General features: G+C 36.4%; 1 protein-coding gene across 7 annotated transcripts in view; it reads left to right on the top strand.

Moving 5' to 3' along the window:
* The window catches only part of RSPRY1 (ring finger and SPRY domain containing 1), a 44,734-nt gene that overhangs the window by 1,615 nt on the left and 21,527 nt on the right, over positions 1-21,592 (top strand). For 4 of the 7 annotated variants that reach the window (XM_079117901.1, XM_079117899.1, XM_079117898.1 and 1 more), the window contains exons 2-6: positions 8,019-8,181; positions 12,580-13,084; positions 18,847-18,899; positions 19,638-19,750; positions 21,005-21,131. In XM_079117901.1, the coding sequence (XP_078974027.1) occupies positions 12,735-13,084; positions 18,847-18,899; positions 19,638-19,750; positions 21,005-21,131 (643 nt within the window). In that variant the 5' untranslated portion in view covers positions 8,019-8,181; positions 12,580-12,734. The remainder of the gene's footprint in view (positions 1-8,018; positions 8,182-12,579; positions 13,085-18,846; positions 18,900-19,637; positions 19,751-21,004; positions 21,132-21,592) is intronic. The other 3 variants (XM_079117900.1, XM_079117904.1, XM_079117902.1) reach the window with 1 other exon arrangement.

Below are 21,592 nucleotides of genomic sequence, written 5' to 3'. Positions count from 1 at the left end.
GAGTTAGTACTATAATACATTTTTTCCTACAGGAAGTTTTTCCCTGACAGCTGAAATTATCCTCCAAGTAATTTGATTTCAGTACTGTAAATCTCCCCATTTCATATATATATTTACAGCCTTAAGATATCTAGAGGTATTCACTACCATGCTTCCTCTCTCAGATGTTGTTTATATATGAGATTTATATATATATATAAATCAGATGTGATTTTCATAGGAGACCACCTTTTAAATTTCTCTTCCACAGAGGGTCTCTTAATTTTTCACTTTATGTAAAGTTTGCATTCCTGGGATGATATCTTGCTTTTAGATCCTTCTAAGAGGTTATAAGATATTTGTGTCCATGTGTGACACTTCATTAATGTTCAGTTAGTGGCATTCGTTAGAGCTGATTTTCCAAATATTGGGTAATTCATTTGTGATTTTTAAAGTAGGGTTTTTATTTTGCTTTTGTTTTTGTTTTTAAACTGATCCAGATTTCTTGCTTTTCTGATATTGTATTCCATTATCTTTAAATCATTTTCTTGATTTTGTGCACTTTTTCATTTTTTCTAGGATACCTGGTGTCCTGACTTACTGTTCAATGTCTCTATGTCCTGCTATTTTGCTCTTCTCACATCCCTTTCCTTTTTTTTTTTTTTTTTTTTTCTGTACTAAATGATATTTTTAAGTTATCGATTATAGGAAGTATTCCAGTGTATCCTATCTGGACTTTTTTCTGCTTTGTCAGCAAAATAATTATTTAGCAAGTATCAAGGGGAATTTAAAATTTAGCATACTGGTCAGGCACCATGGCCCACACCTTTAATCCCAGCAACTCAGGAAGCTGAGGCAGGAGGATCCAGAGTTCAAAGCTAACCTCAGCAAAAGCAAGACACTGAACAACTCAGTGAGACCCTGTCTCTAAATAAAATACAAAATAGGGCTCGGTATGTGGCTCAGTGGTTGAGTGCCTCTGAGTTCAATTCCCAGTACCAAAAAAATAAAAAATAAAAACATAGCATACTGTATAATAGAGTGTTATTCTGTAATAACTAGAGAAAAAAAAATCCAACAGCGCTAATCTGTTTTGGCAAGAGTTTAACAATGGAAATTGTTGTGTGTTCCTGAAGTGCATTTACTATAATCTGTATCAACTCAGGAGGTCAATCCACTCTGTCAAGAATTGTATATGTTTTCCCTAATAAGTCATTTGTTATAATAAGATGGGAAGTCACTTCATATCCTTTACAACAACTTTCTTTGATACTTTAAAGTCCATGTACTTTGGATAAAATTTTTAGGAATTTTTGAAATAATGACTATTATACAACTTTAAACTGGAAATTTTTGGTTTTGTTTTTTGGTTTTGTTTTGCAGTACTGGGGATAAACCCAGGGACACTCTACCACTGAGCTACATCCCCAGCACCTCCCCCCACTTTTTTTTTTTTTTTAATTTTGAGACACCGAGTTGCTGAGGCTGTCCTCAAAACTTGCAATCCTCCTGCCTCAGTTTCCTTAGTTGCTGGAATTACAGGCATGCACCACCACATCTGGCAAAATTTCGGTACTTTGTGGTGGGATCCTTATGAAGAAAAATGTGATAGTTTCACAGTTCCAGAAGTAAGTAGAAAGTCAGTGGGCATCACAGATGAGAAGCACAGTAAAACCAGCCATCTATTTCAGAAGAGCTATTTGAGGGTAGTAAACTGTGGATTTAGTGTCTCTTCAAGCTTTTGCTTTTTTTTCTTCCCCCTTCTCCCAACTCCTGGGGATTAAACTACCTTTCCAGCCCTTTATTATTTTTTTAAATTTTGAAATAGGGTCTCTTTGAATTTCTCAGGCTGGTCTCAAACTTGTGATTCCCCTGCCTTAGCTCCTCTAGTTGCTGGGATTACAGACATGTGCAAATGAACCTGATGCTTTTGGCATTTTTAAGACATTTACCATTTACTATTGAATTTGGATAATTTTCCTCCTGGTATTCAAATTAGAAATTTGGAAAACAAAAGAGTCGAGAAGTAGTGAATGCCAAAACTTAAGTCACACCTTTTAGAAGGAAATTTTTACAACTTTTAGTACAAAAGAATGAATTTTTTTCCTGTCATCTTATTCAATAAGTCAGTTTTGAAGTAGTTTTCTTGCTGACCCTTGTAACTAGAAAAAGTACAGATTTATTATATTTTGCTGTCAGTATCCATCCCCCAAGGGAGTGGTTGCTGGTTAAATATGTAAAACAGTAACTATAGATGTGTATGTGGTATATTCAAGTGGTATATTCAAGTGTGGTATATTCAAGGTTAAATCAGATAAAGTTACCTTTAATAGTGGTGAATTCTTAAAAAAGTATTTCCCCTTTCTGTGTTTCTGAGCTTTTGAGAATTAAGAATATATTTTAAATAACAAGGATTGAGATATACTCAAGTTTGTTCAAGAATGAACTCTATGTGTCGTTTTCCTATTGCTTAAAATTACAGCTTCCGGCATAATTTCATGAATCCTATACACCTCAAATAGGAGGTTTGAAAAACCTTACTCAGCAAGTATATCATTACCTCATACATAGTTTAATGTTTCAGTATTAGTTTTTTCTTACCCCACTAATTCTTCTTTTCTTTGTTCACGTAATGCAGTGATTTTCAAAATATGACTCCTACCCCTCCCCTCCTCTTGGGAAATGCAGCTCTTCCCCTGCTCCCCCCTAATTTTCTTTGGCAGTGCTAGAAATTGAATTCAGCCTTACACATGCTAGGCAAGTGCTCTACCACTTTGCTACATACCCTGCCTTGTTTTATTTTGACACAGGGTCTTGCTCAGTTGCCCAGGCTGACCTCTAATTTTCAGTCCTCCTGCCTCATCGTCTCAAGTACCTGGAATTACAGGTGTACATCACCACACCTGACTACAGCTCCTTTTTTTCTGTTCTTATTCATAATTGTTCACCCTTGCATATGCCTGAGAGCTGCTTATTAATAACATGCCAAGTGAATTACTAATGATTACTAAAACATAGTATTTATAACCCAAAACAAATTATTCAAATTTACTGTGGGCATTAATACCTTTTTATCCCAGGTAGACAGCCCTGGGAAACTTGGCACTGATACAAAGCTTCTCACATGTCATATGTGGAATGGAGATTTCTTCAGTATTCAGGAAGGGCACTTAGTTTGGGACACATCATCAATATTGTCTCAAAATGATTTCGGTTTTCCACTGTGATTCCTTACATTGTGTGTCCTTGTTTGTTTGTTTGTTTTTTCCCATTATAATTACTACTTAGCTTTAGTTTATCAAGTTAATTTATGGACTTTTGATTATCCTTTTACCATGTGAGTGGGGATATTTGTACAATAGTATCTTGGCATATAATTTAAGAAACAAGTGTTGCAATGCAAGTGTAAGTCTTCTATTCCCTTTGCTAGTGCTAATTTATAGGGTCATCTAAAAACTCACTTCTACAGAGATACTTCAATATGATCAAGTTCTTCTCACTGGAACATTTGTGGGTCCAGAGGCCTCCTCCTAGTGGACCCAATGCCTAATCCATAGGCTTTGTGTAGGAAGCTTCATGTATTGTCCATTGCTATCTTTTGCCCCTAATCACAGCTCACTTTGCCAAGAGCTTGAGGTATCTTTTTTCATCTTTGGTGTCTGGCAATTTGTTGGTGTGTCCATTTTATAAAAAGCAGTAGATATTTTGGAATCACTTTCTATTTTTTTAGAGATTTTAGGAGAAATTCACTTAAAATATTCATTGACTACCCATTAGATTCTAATAGGAATCCAATTGAGTATGCAGTTGGGTGTTTTGAGACACCATTTTAAGTAGGTATCATTAATGAAAGTGCTGTCCTTCCTACTACCTATGTATTTTGTTTGCTTTTCTTAATAGCATAGAGTTTTCTTGAATAGAAAAATCCTTTTCCTTCATTTGTGTGTATTTGAATAACATGGTTATATGGTTTCCTGTTATTCGGTCTCCTCATTGGGTGGAATCTCACAGTATGGAATATTACATGTGTTTTTCTCCCCTGTACTGCAGCCATCATTAGCACTTACCTCACTTCTTCCTTAGTATTTCCTTTTTGGGTCCAAGGCAGATCTTTCAATCCTTCAGACTTCAGCAGGGATTATTTACTACTTTTTTTTTCTAAGTGGCATTTGCTTCTGGAAATTCCTTACTCTATCCTAGGCCTGAATTTTATTTTTTAATACATGTTTTGAATGCTGAAATGATTTGTCTTTTCTGCTTTATACTGTTTCAGCTCAGGCTGTATTCTGTGATTCTTTCTGCCATAAGTCTCATGTGACCTTAAATTTCATTGCTACTGATTTTAAAAGCTGTCAACATTTTAGGGGAAGTTTTTGTTTTTGTTTTTTGTAGTACTCGGAATCAAACCCAGAGTTCTTGCATGTGTTAAGCATTCTACTATTTGAGCTATGTTCCCAGCCTTTTTTTAATTTTGAGACAGGATCTCCCTAAGTTGCCAGACTCACTTCAAACTTGCGTGTGATCCTCTTGCCTCAACCTCCCAAGTAGCTGGGATTACAGGTGTGCACTAGGTGAAGTTTTTTCCCAGATACTCTATTCTTAACTGTTCAACCAGGAAAATGCTCTAGTTTCTTCTCAAAGGTGTACTTTTAAAACCAACCTCAGGGCTTAAGAGTAATATCAGAATCATTCTGTGTTTCTCCCAGACTGCTTGAAAGTTAAAGTCCAGGAGATGATAGTGTCCTATGTAAACTGAAGCTTCAAGTGCTCAGTGCCACTGCACATAGCTTTGTGTTCCTGTGTGACAAATAGAAAGACCTTAGAAAGGTTGTCTTTCCTTTTGGGGGGGATAGTGGTGGAATTCCAACCAAATACAACAGTCCCACAATAATCAAGGAGGATTGGTTTCAGGACTCCTGCAGTACCAAAATCCATGGACGCTTCAGTCCCTTCTATAAAATAGTGTAATATTTGCATAGAACCTATATACATCATCCCCTATGCTTTAAATCATCTCTAAATTACTTACAATACCTAACAAAATGTGTTATGCAAATAGTTTTTATTTCGTGTTTGTTTACAGAATAATGAACAAAAATAAGTTTAAAAAGAAGTCTGTGCATGCTGTAATCACAGTGGCTGGGGAGGCTGAGGCAGGAGGATCAAGTTCAAAGCCAGCCTCAGCAAAAGCGAGGCACTAAGCAACTCAGTGAGACTCTGTCTCTAAATAAAATACAAAATAGGGCTGTGGATGTGGCTCAGTGGTCAAGTGCCCCTCAGATCAGTCCCCAGTACACAACCCCCCTCCCCCCCCCCAAAAAAAAAACCTGCATGTTTTTGTTTGTTTGTTTTTTCAAATACTTTCAGTCTGAAATTAGGGACATGGAGGGCTGACTATTTCATTCTTGCCCTTCTCCCTCAACAAAAGACTAGATACTTTAGAGTCTAGAGACAGAAACACTCTAATTAAAACCTCTATAGATAGATTGTTTCAACTGGCAAGTGTACTATTGAAATATGTCTACTTATCTACATATTGCAGTAGCAAATGATCTGTTTTTTGACTTCTGTGTTTTCCTCCATTTAAACTAAATCTTCAGTAAGAAAATTATGGTCTTTGAGGTATCCCGCAAGATATTATAAAAGAAAATATATTCTCTATCTTGATGGAGTTTGAAGGCACAGATGTGTGCATTTGACAAAACTCAGCATATATGTTTAAAATTTGCACAAATGTAAATTTAACTCCTAAAAACATTGAAGTCCAGCTATGAATATGCATGCTGAATCACTTAGGAGGAAGGATATGGAAGCCTTTAGTTTACTTTGAAGTACATCAAAAAATTTAAATAGATTGATGATGAATATAGAGATGGATAGATATGTAATGTTAAGCAAGTATAATTAAATTTTAATGATAACATCTAGGTGGTAGGTATATAGATGTTCACTGTTCAAGGTTTATGTATGTATTTATTTATTTATTTTTGCAGTATTAGGGATTGAACCCAGCAGTTTCCACTGAGCTACATCCCCTTCCCCCAATTTGTTTGTATTTTTGAGACAGGTTCTTGCTAAGCTGACGGTGCTGACCTCAAACTTGCAGTCCTTCTGCCTCAACCTCCCAAGTAGCTGGAATGATGGGTGTTTGGGCCACTACATCTGGCTAGGGAGTGAATTTTATTTGACTTACCTATATGTTTAAATTTTTTCATAATTAAATTTCGAGGGGGGCAGTAAATATGACACTAGAAGCGATTACTTTTAATATACCATCTTAGGGAAAATTCTGAAAATATTTTCTAATGAGAAAATCATTAAAATTTCCAGCATATAATATATTGTTGCCATTCATACTATTTGATTTAGCTTCAGTGAGTAGAAGGAATTAGAAAAAAACACTACATCCCTTAACACTATTTTGAAATGAGGTGAAGATTATAGCAATAGTAATTTTATGCCCACCGTCTGTTTTTTTCTTCCTTATGATCATTCATTTAACCAACTTCTCCCTTCTTGGGCATAATCCTGAAGGATTATTTCTTCAGGAAAAAGAAAATTCTTTGTCATTCTGCTTAACAACTGAATATAAGCAAATATTTGAAGAGATGAATCACTGATTCCTGGACCATTTGTGAGAGAGGGTTAGACCAGTTGGCCTGATGCCTCCTTGGTGAGCTGGCTCTGATGGTAGAGGTCTGTTTTGTACTGACAGTGAGTACCAGAGCCTTACTGCTTTAATACTAAATTTACTGACACTCCCAAGGTTTTTTTCTTCTATCAGAGGAGCTTTAAAAAAATACAAAATATTGGAAGAATATGCTGGATATGGTGATGTACGCCTGTAATCCTCCCAGCAACTCAGGAGGCTGAGGCAGGAGAATCTCAAGTTCAAGACCAGCAACTTAGTAACCCTGTCTCAAAATAAAAAAGACTGGGGTGTAGCTCAGTGGTAGAACACCCCTAGGTTCAATCCCTAGCACCACAAAAATAAATATGGACATACGTACTTTTAGATCTAATAAGTCATATGATAGAGAAATGGAGAGAATAGTCTTTTTTTCCCTCTCTCTGCCTCTCAAAAAGGGTGGGTGTATAGCTCCGAAGAGGAATACTTGCCTAGCATGCTCAAGGCCATGAGGTCGAGCCCCAGGCCTACCAAAGAAAGGAGGGGGAATCAAAATTAATACTGTTACATTTCAGAGAAACATATTTGCAAATGAAATGGTTGACTTTGATTTTGCTCTCACAGGAAAATTGTTATCAAGGGTCTGCTGATTGAAAGCATTTATGTAAGTCTTTCTATTAAGCAATAATATCCAGTGGTAAAGACTGTCATTAAATTAGTTGATGATTATCCTAGCAACAGATGTGATAATTCTGTGTATTTAAATTATGTGACCAATTTTTTTTTTCCTTCTCAAAATCAACTTCATGAATTAATGCTGAGTAGTATTCAAAGTTAAGGTAAAATGTTTAGGTAGTATGTTGCTTTTCCATAATCTCTAGTCTTACTAATTTTCAGTCTGTCAACCCTGGATGCTGTTACCTGTAAGGAGGACACTATGTATGTCACTGGGTTGCTTCATAGGGTGAATCTGATGGAAAATATGTGAAACTATTTTTTTCATTTTGTTGATATGAATTGTACATCTCACTAATAGATGTAACTTTTTTTTTTTTTTGGTACCAGGAATTGAATTCAGGGGCACTTAACCACTTGGCCACATTCCTAGCCCTTTTTTTTTTTTTTTTTTTTTTTTTTTAATTTTGAGACAGGGTTCACTAAGTTAGTTGTCTAGGGCCTCATTAAGTTGCTGAGGCTGGCTTTGAACTTTGCGATCCTCCTGCCTCAGCCTCCCAAGCCTCTGGAATTACAGGCATGGGCCACTGAGTCCATATTCTAACCATTATTTTGACTGATATCTCCAAGGGACTACATACTAGGATAGTCTTAATTCATTTATATGAAAGGGAGGTCAACATTTTTTAATCCCATAAGAATCGTCTTTAATACTTCAGTTTGTTCCTTCATTCAGTCAGTAGGTTCTACTTACTGTGCCAGATGCTATTGTAAATACTACAACAGTAATTTCCAGTCCTGGCTGCCATCAGAATCACCTGGGGAGCTTTTTAAAAGACACAGGCTTGGGCCACATCCTAGAAATTTGGGATTCTGGCTATTTGGAGTTGTATTGTGAGGTAAGATTATTACTTTTTCTGTTTTGTAAAGTATATTAACAGTCAGGTTAATCAGGATGCATAGCAATAAATATTGTAGGGCCAATACTAGTGCCCAGGTCTTTCAGACAGCAAAGCTCATGTACTATGTTGTAGGTGGCCCCTGGCCACCTGTGCTAAAGTTATAAACTGAGTGTTACTGTCTTAAGACAATGGTCCTTGGAAACTGGGACACATAATGCTTTGTTGTTGTTGTTGTTGTAAACGAGTTAAAAAAATTATAGTTGTTTAGCTTTATCACCCAATCAGTAGTCACAACTTTTTTTCCTATGAAAAGTATAATGAATAACTAACATTTCCAAATAACAACTATACATTTTTAGTGCTGAATGAATCTGAAAGATCGTATACTTTGTTTGCTTACATCCCCTGCCTATGACTGTAATCCTCAAGATACAGATATGCTGAATTTTTTTTTCCTCTGTGATATGCCTCATGGCTTCTTCCACTTAATTAACCTCTTTTTATGCCTTTACAGCTAGTCCTTTATTTAAAAAAGAAAAGGAAGGGAGGAAGGAAAGAAGGAAGGAAGGAAAGGAAGGAAGGAAAGAAGGAAGGAAGGAAGGAAGGAAGGAAGGAAGGAAAAGGTTTTGATTGTAAAGAATATGGAAACTTCTTTTAGAAACTCCATTTTGCCAGGCATTTTGGTATGTGCCTCTAGTCCCATCTACTTGAGAGCCTGAGGCAGGGGGATCTCTTGAGCCCAGGAGTTCAAGGCCTCTGAGCAACATAGTGAGAACCCCACTATGCAAAACAAAACCAAAAAAAAAAAAAAAAAAAAAAAAAAAAAATCCATTTTCTTCTCTGACAGATTTATAATTGACATCATCTTCTGGGTCATTTAAGGAAAATTACTCTTTCAGAAGACATTGACCCAAAATACACTTGAACTCAGTTTAGAAATGGAAAAAAAAAGAAACTTTAATTTTTGTCTTACCTCCAAATTTAGTCTGACTTTAAAAAAAAAAAAAAAGATGTATTGGATATCTTACAATCACTGTGAAATTATACTAAATAGGAATCTACATAAATTATTCTATATTCAGTTTATATACATCTTAGGAAAAATTTTCTTGGGTAGAATAAAGTTTAGGATTTGGGATCAGGGGCTGGGAATATGCTCAGTGGTAAAGCACTTTCTAGCCAGGCACAAGGCCCTGGGTTCAGTCCCCAACACTGAACAAAAATTGCATTTTGCCGTGCATGGTGGCACATGCCTGTAATCCCAGCCTCAGCAATTTAATGACTTCTAAGCAACTTAGCAACTATAAACTGTGACTTTATAGAATGCACAATCGTCTGTCCTTCAAGCCTTTGTTTGTGGGGACTTGAGCTCACCTGGACATTCTCAAATCATTACAGTTTATTTTTAGTACCTGATTTGTCTGCCTTCTTCAGGTGTGCCTTTTCTGATTTAATGCATCTGGTTAAACTGAATCTGTTTTTTGCATCTAGCATCCCATCTGACCTTCCATACCGATGGTGTGGAAAGGCTGTAGAGCATTAGAAAAACTCTTCTGTTCTGGCAAAATGAGAGTAGTTCTAGGCCCTCACTGTGGGGAAGCAGTTTGGAGTTTAAAGAACACTTTCTCAGGGGATGAGGCATTTCTCAGGAGTTAAGTTTTATCAGACCTTGGCCCATTCCCTTCCATCATCCCCCCAGTATCAGCTGGTTTAGCCAGACTTTCATAGCATAGTTGGTAAGAAACAGTAATAAACCAGAGTATTCTGTACCACCTTTAAACTGATGAGGTAGTTCTATATATGCTGCTATAGAAAGTTGTGGTATTAACTTAAAAAAGAAAAGGGCAAAAGCAGATCACAGGACAGTATTTATGACTTTGTCCTGGTTAGACTTAAGGAAAGAACTAATTTGTCAATACATAATAATAGGTAATGAAGCAAAGGAATAAAAATCTTAACAAGGGATAAATTTGGGAAAGGAATGGGCTTAGGTAGAGCAAAAGAAGGGCTTTCTAGGTTTTAAAATTAAACTGAATTTGGTTTTTTGTTTGTTTTTTGGTACTAGGGATTGAACCCAGGGGCACTTTGCTGAGCTACATCCCCAGTCCTTTTTATTTTTTCTTTTGAGACAGGGTCTTGCTAAGTTGCTGAGGGTCTTTCTAAGTTGCTGAGGCTGGCTTCAAACCTGTGATCCTCCTGCATTAGCCTCCTCAGTTGCAGAGATTATTGGTGTGCACCACCTTGCCTATCCTAAATTAATATTTTTTTGTTTTGTTTTGTTTTTTGTTTTTTAGTTTTTTTTTTAAATAGAGTTAGCAGGTACATTATTAAAAAAAAAAAAAAAAAAAACAAGTAATACTTTAAAATGTCAAGAAAGTGATCTGGTGACATAATCAGCTGGGCTACTGCCCAGTGTGGCAAGCCTATCAGAAAACCTCTCATCTGAATCATTCCTACAGTATAATATCTGAGAAGGGCCAGAGCATGGCTTCTCAAATGTTGCTTTTGGTCTTTTTCAGGACACTAACATAACTTATAAGATCAATAGAAATTTATACCAGAGACCCTTTAAAAGAGTTATTTCTGGGCTGGGATTGAGGCTCAGTGGTAGAGTGCCTCAGTACCACATAAAAAAAATAAATAAAGTTATTTAAAAAAAAAGAGTTATTTCTGGTTCCTGTCTCCTCTGTCCTTTTAAGCACTGAAATGTCTTTGTTTTCTCCTCTTGGAAGGGAATTGTACCCTTGTCCCTGCAGTAATGGGAATGTCATTTATTTTGACTCTTTGCTGGTTTTAATGTGTTCTCTCTGTTAGAAGGCTATTTCCAACTGAGACCTTGCATTCTGCTTTTACCCGTATACTTCAGTCTGTTCTTTTAAGTACAACCTCCAAATTTTAAAGATAGCCAGTCTGTTTTTGAGGAACCAAGCACATCTGTGGTATTACTTGGCTCAGCCATTGCTGTCTTGGTTGTCTGGAGGCAGATAATATCTGTCTGTTCCCTCTTCTTTCTCTTCTCTCATCCCATCCTTTGCTGTTCCTTTCCCTGCCTCCTCTCTTCCCTCTATATTAAATTGCATAATTATATATATGCAAAGATGTTCTATCTCCATTTTCCCCACCACCCTTATTTCTCCCTATGGGCAGTAAACGGGAAATATTGAAAAGAATTTGCTATGAAAATAATGAACGTAATTTTCTCTTCTAATACCACTGAATTTCAAATTTTATTTATATCTAGTGCTCAGGACATGAGGAATTAAGCATAAATAGCCAGATATTGATTAGGGACTATACACTAGCATTATCTGTTCCTTATGTGTCCTAGTCTCCAAATGACAGCATGATTTTTTACTTTTTGCTGCCTAGCCCATGTCAGTCTCCTAATTCCAAACCTTTCTAGAACCTGTACAGAGGTTCTCAGCTCAGTGAATAGCTACTTCTATCATTTGTTTTTTTGATGATAACCACTGTGTGGGATGAGAATGACTATCCATAAATTACTGGAGGGCAGAGACTGTACCTTCTTCTCTTTATTCCAGGGACCCTTTAAGAGAGTTATTTCTGGTTTCTGGCTCCTCTGTCCTTTTAAGCGTTGAAATCTCTTAGTTATCTCCTCTTTGGAGGGAATCCTACCCTTGTCTTTGTTCTCCTTGTCCCAGCATAGTGCCTGGCACAAGGTGCTTAGTATTTTCAAAGATAATTGGCGTGTCTTATTCTTTGTAGCAGACATGTACAACAGACTGATCATTGTGAGAAAATAACTTTGTGATATAAATTCATATTTCCCCAGAGTCTTGCTTACCTAACAGAAAAACTTTGCAAATACTTGTGTGATTTCTATAAATTCTTAACTAAGACTCCATTTGGAAAATCAGTGCAGTTTTAGGGATTTAAGAGGAACATTCTATTCTTTTATTCTTCTTATCAAATGAGTGCTATCACCATTGTATCATAACTTTTTCAACAACAGACGTGTAATTAGATATTTTATTTGAAACATTGAATTGGCCCATATGTTTACATGAAGAAAGGAGATGATTAATTTTTTTATCACAAAAGCAGTCCTTGAAAAAATTGGACATGTTCTTCTAATATATTTCTGTATACATAGGAAGAAGCACACATACGGTTTTAAAACATCACTTTTCACTTCTGTGGCTTACAAGGATATGCGTTAGCAATCGACTTTATAATATAATGATGTAAAGGAATTCTTGATTGATCGTTAATTCTGTTATCCAGTGATATTTCCTTATATTGGAAACCTATAAAAATCACCAAAGATGTTGATTCTTTATAATTTAAATGTCTATATAACCAAACTAGGAAACTCAGAGTAATTGAGTTGCCAAGAACCTTCTATTCATTTTCCTTTTCCTTTCTTTCTTTTAGAACTGCCAGCAGATGACCAAGATTCCCTGTAACTGATAATGTTGGAAATCAGCTCTGCAATGTGCTTCAGCATTCATTTGTCAAAAACAAATAAGATGCAAGTTCTTCAATTCCAGATTATGAAAACAGTACTTGGAAAACTGAAAACTACCTAAATGATTGTCTTTGGTTGGGCCGTGTTCTTAGCGAGCAGAAGCCTTGGCCAGGGTCTGCTGTTGACTCTCGAGGAGCACATAGCCCACCTGCTGTGGACTAGAAGTGCCACTATTACCATGGGTAATTCTTGTATCTGCCGAGATGACAGTGGAGGAGAAGACAGTGTTGACACTCACCAGCAACAAGCCGAGAACAGTGCAGTCCCCACTGCGGACACAAGGAGCCAAACCCGGGACCCTGTTCGGCCTCCGAGGAGGGGCCGAGGACCACATGAGCCAAGGAGAAAAAAACAAAATGTAGATGGGCTAGTGCTGGACACACTAGCAGTAATAAGGACCCTTGTAGATAAGTAAGTATCTGACTCACTGGCCCCTCTAGTGCCATGCACAGTGTTCTGCCAGGAACTTCAATTTTTGGACTCCCTCAATTCATCAGGGATGTATTCATGAAGGCTTGTGCTTACTGGGGAGGGGAGAATACTTTATTTTTCCTCTATGGTAGAGTAAATGGTAAGGTTTGATATTTTTACTGACTGTCATCCACTCCTGCCTAAAATGTCAGAAATGTCTAAACATTTCTGTAGCAGAAAACACTAATTGAAGCTATGAATTTTATTTGGGTAATAGTAAATATGGAATAAGTTTGTGTTGTTAGCTAGGAAATGGTTTCATGAAGACTCACTGTTACTATGCTTGCCTGTCTATTCCACTGACCAGAGATTGAAGATGAGTTGTTTCACCAAGAGTGTGACTGTATGCAACTACTGTTGGCAACCTAAGGACCAGGTCAAGAGGCGTTTTCCTTCTCCTTTCTTTTAGATTTCTTATTTGGTTCTCATAGATCCAGTCAGGAGGCTAGTAAGTTGAAACTGCAGGATACACCTGTACTTCTTTTGTCTTTTCCCCTACTTTGTCCAACTTGGAGTACAAAATCCAGGATTGAATAACAGTGAAATTAAAGGGCATTGTTCAAGTTGGAAAAACAAGTTAATTTAAGGTTGTATAACTTAATAGTTGAGAACATGGATTTTAGAACCATGATGGACTCAGGTTCAGATTCTGATTCATACACTTACTAGTTGCATGACTTTGGGTAACTTAACTTCACTAAGCCCCAGAATCCTCATCTGTAAAAGGAAATACTTTTCTTACAGAATTATCATGAGATAATATATATAAAATATCTAGTGTAGTGCTTTGTACAAAACAGTTGTTCAATAGAGGTTAGTAAGTTTTAAAAGATTTCTAGGTTTTTGGTTTTTTGGTTTTTTTTTTTTTGTTTTTTGTCTTTTGCTTTAGGTTCTGCTAGTAAAATTAAGTATATAAATATTTGATAATAATATTAATAAAAACCAAGTTTTTATAGTTCCTCAGAAATTATAGCATATGCCAGGTGCAGTTGCACACACCTGTAATCTCAATAACTTGGGAGTCTGAGGCAAAAGGATCACAGGCTCAAGACCAGCTTCACCAACTCAGCAAGGCCTTAGAAACTTAGACTTTTCTTAAAATAAAAAGAGCTGGGGATGTGGGGATGTGGCCCAGTGGTAAAGTGACCCTAGGCTCAATCCCTAGTATCAAAAAAAATAGAATATATATATATACACACATACACACACACACAACACATATATATGCATGTATATGTGTACATACATACATATACATATATAACAATATATAGATAACTGTATATTTATATATCAAAACAGTATGTACCTGAGCTATTTTAGACTCTTTCTCACAATACCTGAGTATTTCTTGCTCTTCAAGAGTAATACTACACACACACACATGCACACACACACACATGCATACACACACATATCAATACATACATATTGCTTTCTTTTTTTTTAAATTGGGTTTGAACCCAGGATCACATAACCACTGGACCCGATCCCCAGCCCTTTTTTATATTTTATTTTGAGACAGAGTCTTGCTAATTCCTTAGGGCCTCACTAAGTTGCTGAGGTTGGCTTCAAACTTGCAATCCTCCTGCCTCAGCCTCTTGAGTCGCTGGGATTACAGGCATGTACCACTGTGCCCAGCTATACATGTATGTATCTTTTAAAAATTATCCCTTTTACTGTAAAATTGTAATGAAAAGTTAACCTTCCCGAATGAGGAAGTAGACCACAGCAATTAATTAAGCCCATTAGAAAAACAGGTGCAGAATAGACTTCCTAATTTTAAGAGTGCGATTATAGGGATTATGGTGAATAAGGTCGGGCCATTTCTTCCAAGTTCCAGGAAAGTATTACAAATTATAAATGACCTGTGGATAAAAAGCATATAATTCACTTAGGTGAGGCAAGTGTTCTACATTTGAGTACAGGGTAACTTTCACCTAAAACCTGTTTTTTCCTAAATGATAGGTGTAATTCTGAGAATGAGAAAATAAGGCAGATGTGGAACAAATTAGAAAGGGACATGTTGAATAAGATGACAAAAACAGAATTCAGTTTATGAACATAGACATTGAGCTCATTTTTAGAAGTTATAACCTATAAAATTTATAGAGCTGTTAAAATGAAACATGAAAGATAGAACATGTAAGTTTGGTAAAGGATATATCTAAGTGTGTATATGCAAGCCAGGCTTGTTGGTGCAAACCTATAATCCCACTGACTGAGGAGGCAGGAGGATCGCAAGTTCAGGGCCAGCCCCAGCAATTTAGTGAGACCCTGTCTCAAAAAAATACAAAGGATGGGGATGTAGCTCAGTGATAAAGTACTCCCGAGTTCAATTCCCAGTACCAAAAATGAAACAAATGGCAGTTATGAAAAGTATATGAAATGAAAAGACAGAATGAAACAAAAAGCAGAAGAATTAAAAGGGAAAGAAACACATAGAAATCTTAGAAATGAAACATAGTTTGCTGAAATAAAAGCTCAGTAGATGGTATAAATCCAAATGTGCCATAAAGAGAAAATTAATTAATAACAGTGTTGAGGGATTCACTCAGAACACCAGAAACAACAAAGCAATGACAGAAATTTTCAGAAGAAAATTAGTTAAGATTGAAAATACATAGCATTAAAATTAGACAACCATAGCAACAACAAAAAATGAGTTAAAAACTTTGTTTAGATGAGGGGAAAAGAAAACTGCATATTCTAATTTATTTCAAAACAAAATTGTGGAAAATAAGAACACTACCAAGGTGCTCTTTTTCTATAGCAACTCTTTCATCGTGGCATTAGGAACAGTGCTCTCCTCTCATCAGTGTCACCCTTTCTTAAGTAAAAATAGAGAAAAGAGGACAATAATATAGGTGGTTATATAATTGCCAATACTATGTATGTACGTATGTATGTATGTATTATTTATTTATGGCTGACCTCAACCTTTCAATACTCCTGCCCTCAGCCTCCCACGTCTCCAGGATTATAGGAGCACTGCACTCAGCTTAGCTGTTGTTTCTTTACTTTTATTTTTTTATTTTTGGTACTAGGGATTGAACCCAGGGGCACTTAACCACTGACCCACATCTCCAGTCCTTTTTTATATTTTATTTTAGAGACAGGGCCTCACTAAGTTGCTAAGGCTAACCTTGAATTTAGGATCCTCCTGCCTCAGCCTTCCAAGCTGCTGGGATTACAGGCGTGTGCCATGCTTCTTTAAATATTCTTATTTTAAAATGATTTTGAAGTTCTATTAATAGCATATTTTTGGTGGTGACTTGAATTGTTAATGATCTTAATGTTAACTCTGTGTGTTTTAGAGTTTTATTTGCAGATCCTTGGTCGTTTTCTTTCTTTCTTTCTTTCTTTCTTTTTTTTTTTTTGGTGGTGGTGCTGGGGATCTAACCCAGGGCCTCACCCATGCTAGGCTAGTGTTCTACCACTAAGCTGCATCCTTAGCCCTACAGACTCTCTTTTCTGTGTGTGTATGCAGGGGATTGAACCAAGGGGCACTTTACCACTGAGCCACATATGTGCCCTAGCCCTGTTTTGTACTTTACAGACAGGGATCTCCTTGAGGTGCTTAAGGCTTGGCTATATTTGCTGAAGCAGTTGTTGAACTCGGTATCCTCCTGCCTCAGCCTCCTGAGCCCTGGGATTACAGGCGTGGGCCACTACAGCCTCTTGATATCAGTTCTTTTCTTACTTGTGTGTGTGCCCACATGGTTGGTGCACACTTGCCAGGGCTGCCTTGCTTATGTGTTGCACTCCTCTGTGAGTGAGTCTAAAATTGAAATTGGGGGTAGTTCTGCATTCTGACTCACTATAAGAAGCTCAGGTCCTGCTGCTTATCTTTCTTTGCCTTTTTCAGTCACTGGGAACTTGCTACTTTATACCAGTTTTAGCTCAGTTTATCATTAATAACTTTTTCATCTCTTTCACTGAAGGAGAACATCTGCCCATCCCTAGGCAAGGTTTGGGTTCCTTTACCCTTGTGAGCTTAGAACTCCCAGTCACCTTTGTTCAGTTCCTAACCTACAGCCCAAGTAGTCCTCTGACTTAGCTTCAGCTTCCCTCCAGAAATTTCTGCCACATTTTCTACTCCATAAAGGAATTTATCTTGTTATTTGAGTGTAGGAATGTGCCTGCGTCCATAAGTACCTCTGCATAGAACTGAAGTACTCCTATTCCTTATTAGTTCTCTATATTGAGTTTTATTACTCTTTCCTTCTTCCCTTACCTCATTCTCCTCTCCAACACCCACCTCCAAATGTCAGTAGGCAGCCATTCTAGTGAATTTAAGATATGTTCTTCCCTGTAGTTCCAGCTACCCTGGAGGCTGAGATGGGAGCATTTGAGTTCCAGATAAAAATAGCAAGACCCATCTCAAAAGGAAAAAAAGAAGATATATTCTTCCCAATTCTATCATATGTTTGTTTATGTCTGTTAGGAAGAATATTTATAGAGTTGTATGTGTGATTTTTTTTTTCAGTTTACATAAGTGATTTAGTTATAAACCTCTTTGTTTTTAACTACTCAATATTAAATTAAGATATGTTGCTATATGTAAACCTGCCAACTGCTTCTGGCCACCACTCGTTGTGCTTGAAAGTACCATATTTTGTTACCTTTTCATCTGGTTGATGGTCACTTAGGTTACTGCCACATTTTATTCCTACAATAACCCTTTGGTAAATTGCACAAATAAGCATCAATTGGTAGATCTACGTAAAAACTTCCGTGGAATTGTTTTAATATGTGCATACTTAATTCTAGGTATTACCAGAGTTTGCATCAGTCAGTTGTTATTGTTTTTAAAAATCTTTTAAAAATGATTCCCCCTTATGTGAAAGGACACAGAATATCATCAAGCTAACCAGCACCTAATGAGTACCTGAATGAACATAGTCATTCCTATATTACAAGTTATTCTTATAGACATTAATTTTTTATGACAGGAAAACAGAGATCCAAAATAAGTGTTATTTGTTTAATAAACAGCGTTGTCCTTAAGCAATTAGAGTTATCAATGTTTGATGGAAAAATATTTCAGTATTAAAGTCCCCTGAAGCATCTCTGTAGGCTTTCTGGGATCCCAGTTTGAAAAACTCAAGGAAATAAGCTATATGATGCCATTTTAGATAGTATCTAGAATATTAAATAGTTTCTTGATTAAGTTTGGTTTCCTTTTTCTTCTAATACCATTTTATGAAGTTTAAGCATGCAGTGATATTCCCAGAAGCAAACTTTCAAATGAAGATGTTTATTTAGGTCCCTGATTTCCTAAGTCCTCAGTTGGATTGCCATCTTCCACCCTGGCATTCTTTGAGGTAAGTATGAGGAAGATGATGTTGACCTTTCTGGCTTGTCTCATTTGGCATTGGGCCTCTAGAGGCTACAGCTACGAGTAGATTCTGGTCTCCAAATTTTGGGTCCTATGCTTTTACTGCAGACTGCATAGCAACCCTTGCGTGTGCCCATCAGCCCATTTGTCTGGGACCCTCACAGGCAGTGACCTGTGAAAATGAGTGCATATGGTATACATTTGTCCTTCAGGTTGTAGCTCTGGTTGTTTCTTCCATCATTTTCCCTACATTCATTCGTGTTCATCTCTTTCTATCCTCACACTTCCAGTTTGATTTTTTTTCTTAGAAATATCATTTATTATTTCCTCAAGTTTAATGTCTTAAATGTTTGTTTTTCAGTGATCAGGAACCTCCTTATTCAATGATTACATTACACGAAATGGCAGAAACAGGTACTTTTCTAACGAATACTTTTCTAATGAATTAACAATAATGAAGAAATGTGGCCACTTTATTTTTTAAGACAAAAGATTCTAAAAATGTCCATGTGTAAGCCCTTAGTGTTTGGAAATTTCCCTGTAAATGTGTAATATCCTGAATATTAGCGGCTGTCTGTGGTGATGGTTTTCTCACTTGAAATGATGAAGGAAAGAAAAAAACTTTTTGGCATTGACAGATTTTGACCTAGACTGTTCTAGAGATTGGGAAGATAACTTTTTGTCCCTCAATTTCCTAAATATAATTCTGAAAATAGAGCCAACACAGAGTATACTAGTGTTCTCAGTTCATTCCTATGTAGTGAATAAGATGTCTAAAACTGTTTTAATCATAATTTGATGACCCAAGATCATAGTTTAAGTTTTCTCCAAATAAAGATGTCCCCAAACCTCCAGACACCATAAGGAGAATTTTGATCCAGTCCACCACCATGACTAGCAATTGATAATTATGTCCATGCCAAATATTGTCTGCTCAAAACTATAAGATGAGAGCTGGGGTAGAGCACTTGCCTACCATGTGGGAGGCCTGGGTTCAATCCCCAGTACTACAAATAAAATCAAAGCTGCAGGACCAAGGCCAAAAGTATTTCTGTGTCAATGTGAAGTCCTCTTGTGTTACTCTATAAGTTACATATTTTCATATTTTCAAAATAGTGGCTCCATTATATAATTTTCTTGATTTACTCTTAGATGAAGGATGGTTGGACGTTGTCCAGTCTTTAATTAGAGTTATTCCATTGGAAGATCCATTGGGACCAGCTGTTATAACATTGTTACTAGATGAATGTCCATTACCCACTAAAGTAAGTTAATAATAATATTTTATAAAACTGTCATCTGTGCTTAAGCACAGGATTAGTTACTATAAAAAAACATTTGATATATGCATTTCCTCTTCATACATTTGAGATGTTTTATTCACTATTTCATTATGTAAAATGTTTTTATTACTAATGAAGTGAGACTTCGTCTATCAATAGCATACTGTAAGGTGTTAGTTTAAATTTTTCTAAATGTTAAAAATTGTAGCATTTATATTTATAATAATCTTTGGAAACTAGAAGAAAATGTTCTGTTGCTTAGTTGATTTTCCTATCTTTCTCTGAGCAACTTCCTCTTAATAAAAATTTCCAATAAGAGGAAAAGGAGCATTGTACTAGAGTACTTTTGAGTCTTGCTCAAACATATTAGGCATTATTGTAGCTTTAATTATACCTTACTTAGAACAAAAATATCAAACATTCATTGCCTTAGTCTGTATATTCTGCAGATTTTTCCCTTTTTTTTTTTTTAATTTGGATTCTGGCATGTTAGTCTGTTTAAGCCTCAGACATTTGGGGCCTGTGCAGGAAAAAAAAAATTATAGACAGAAGGGAAAAACTTCTAACCTAGTCACTGATTGATTGGTTGATTTTTTACCTAGACTTATAAATGGTTTCCATTGCTTCAAAAACTCTGGTGGGATTTGTTCTTGCTTGGCAAAATTTTGTTTTGTTGTTTTTTTGTACTGGGGATTGAACCCAGGGTTCCTTTACCACTGAGCTTTATCCCCAGCCCTTTTTATTGTGTCTCACTAAGTTGCTGACGCTGGCCTTGAACTGGAAATCCTCCTGCCTCAGTCTCCCAAATTGCTGGGATTACAGGTGTGCACCACTGTGTCCAAGCAGCAGTGAAACTTTTTTTTCCAAGTAATTTTTTACTTCAACATCACTAGGCCCTAATATTATTAATCATATTGATATTTGAATAGCTTTAGTCTATTTAATGATCCAAGAGTGGTGTATGTATATGGAGGGGGAGGTATAGATAAATATGTAGATATAGATATCAAATGTACAGCAAGTGTATTTTGAATGAAATGGAAGCTAGAAATTCCATTCCGTTCAGATTGAGCAAATAATATTTCCCATCAGTAATGATATTGAGGTACACGGTGTAATTTTTACGTGGTTATTCTGAGTTTAACACCTGGTTATAGCTTTATCTCAAAGAATTCTTTTGGGAAAATGACCTGAGAAGTATATATATCAAATCCACCTGTACATTTTTATTTTTAGGATGCACTCCAGAAACTGACTGAAATTCTCAATTTAAATGGAGAAGTAGCTTGCCAGGATTCAGGCCATCCTGCCAAACACAGGAATACATCTGCGGTCCTAGGCTGCTTGGCAGAGAAGCTAGCAGGTAACTCTAGAAAGCACCACAGAGGAAGATCTACATTGTTTGACTTTAAGGAGAGTTTGCACTGCAAGTCTTGTCAAACTTGCTATAGCAGAAAGGAGGGATGGGGCTAACTGTAAGAAACATTAGAAAGGATACAGAGGCTAAGTGTAATCTAACTTAGCTTTGCAGATTTTCAGAGAAATTTAAAAGAAAAAAGTTGTATTTATTTAAGATTAAGAATAAGGGGAAAAGCTAAATTTAGTATAATTGCATATATGTAAAAAATTTAGCTAGCTAATGAAGACATACCAGAGAGGAGAAGAGGAAAAGGAGTTTAGATTGCAGTAGTTCCTGAGATACAGATATTTGACCTTTTTACGAATATTATTCATTTTAGGAACATGAACAGTGAAGTACATGTGAATAGCTCAGCTAGTTTCTTGACTTGTAGTGGAAGAAATAATGGACTGGAAGTCAGAACA

Source organism: Sciurus vulgaris, assembly GCF_902686455.1.
Source record: "Sciurus vulgaris genome assembly, chromosome: 17".
NCBI classification, from domain to species: Eukaryota; Metazoa; Chordata; class Mammalia; order Rodentia; family Sciuridae; genus Sciurus; species Sciurus vulgaris.
This window is presented reverse-complemented; position numbering and strand designations above follow the sequence as displayed.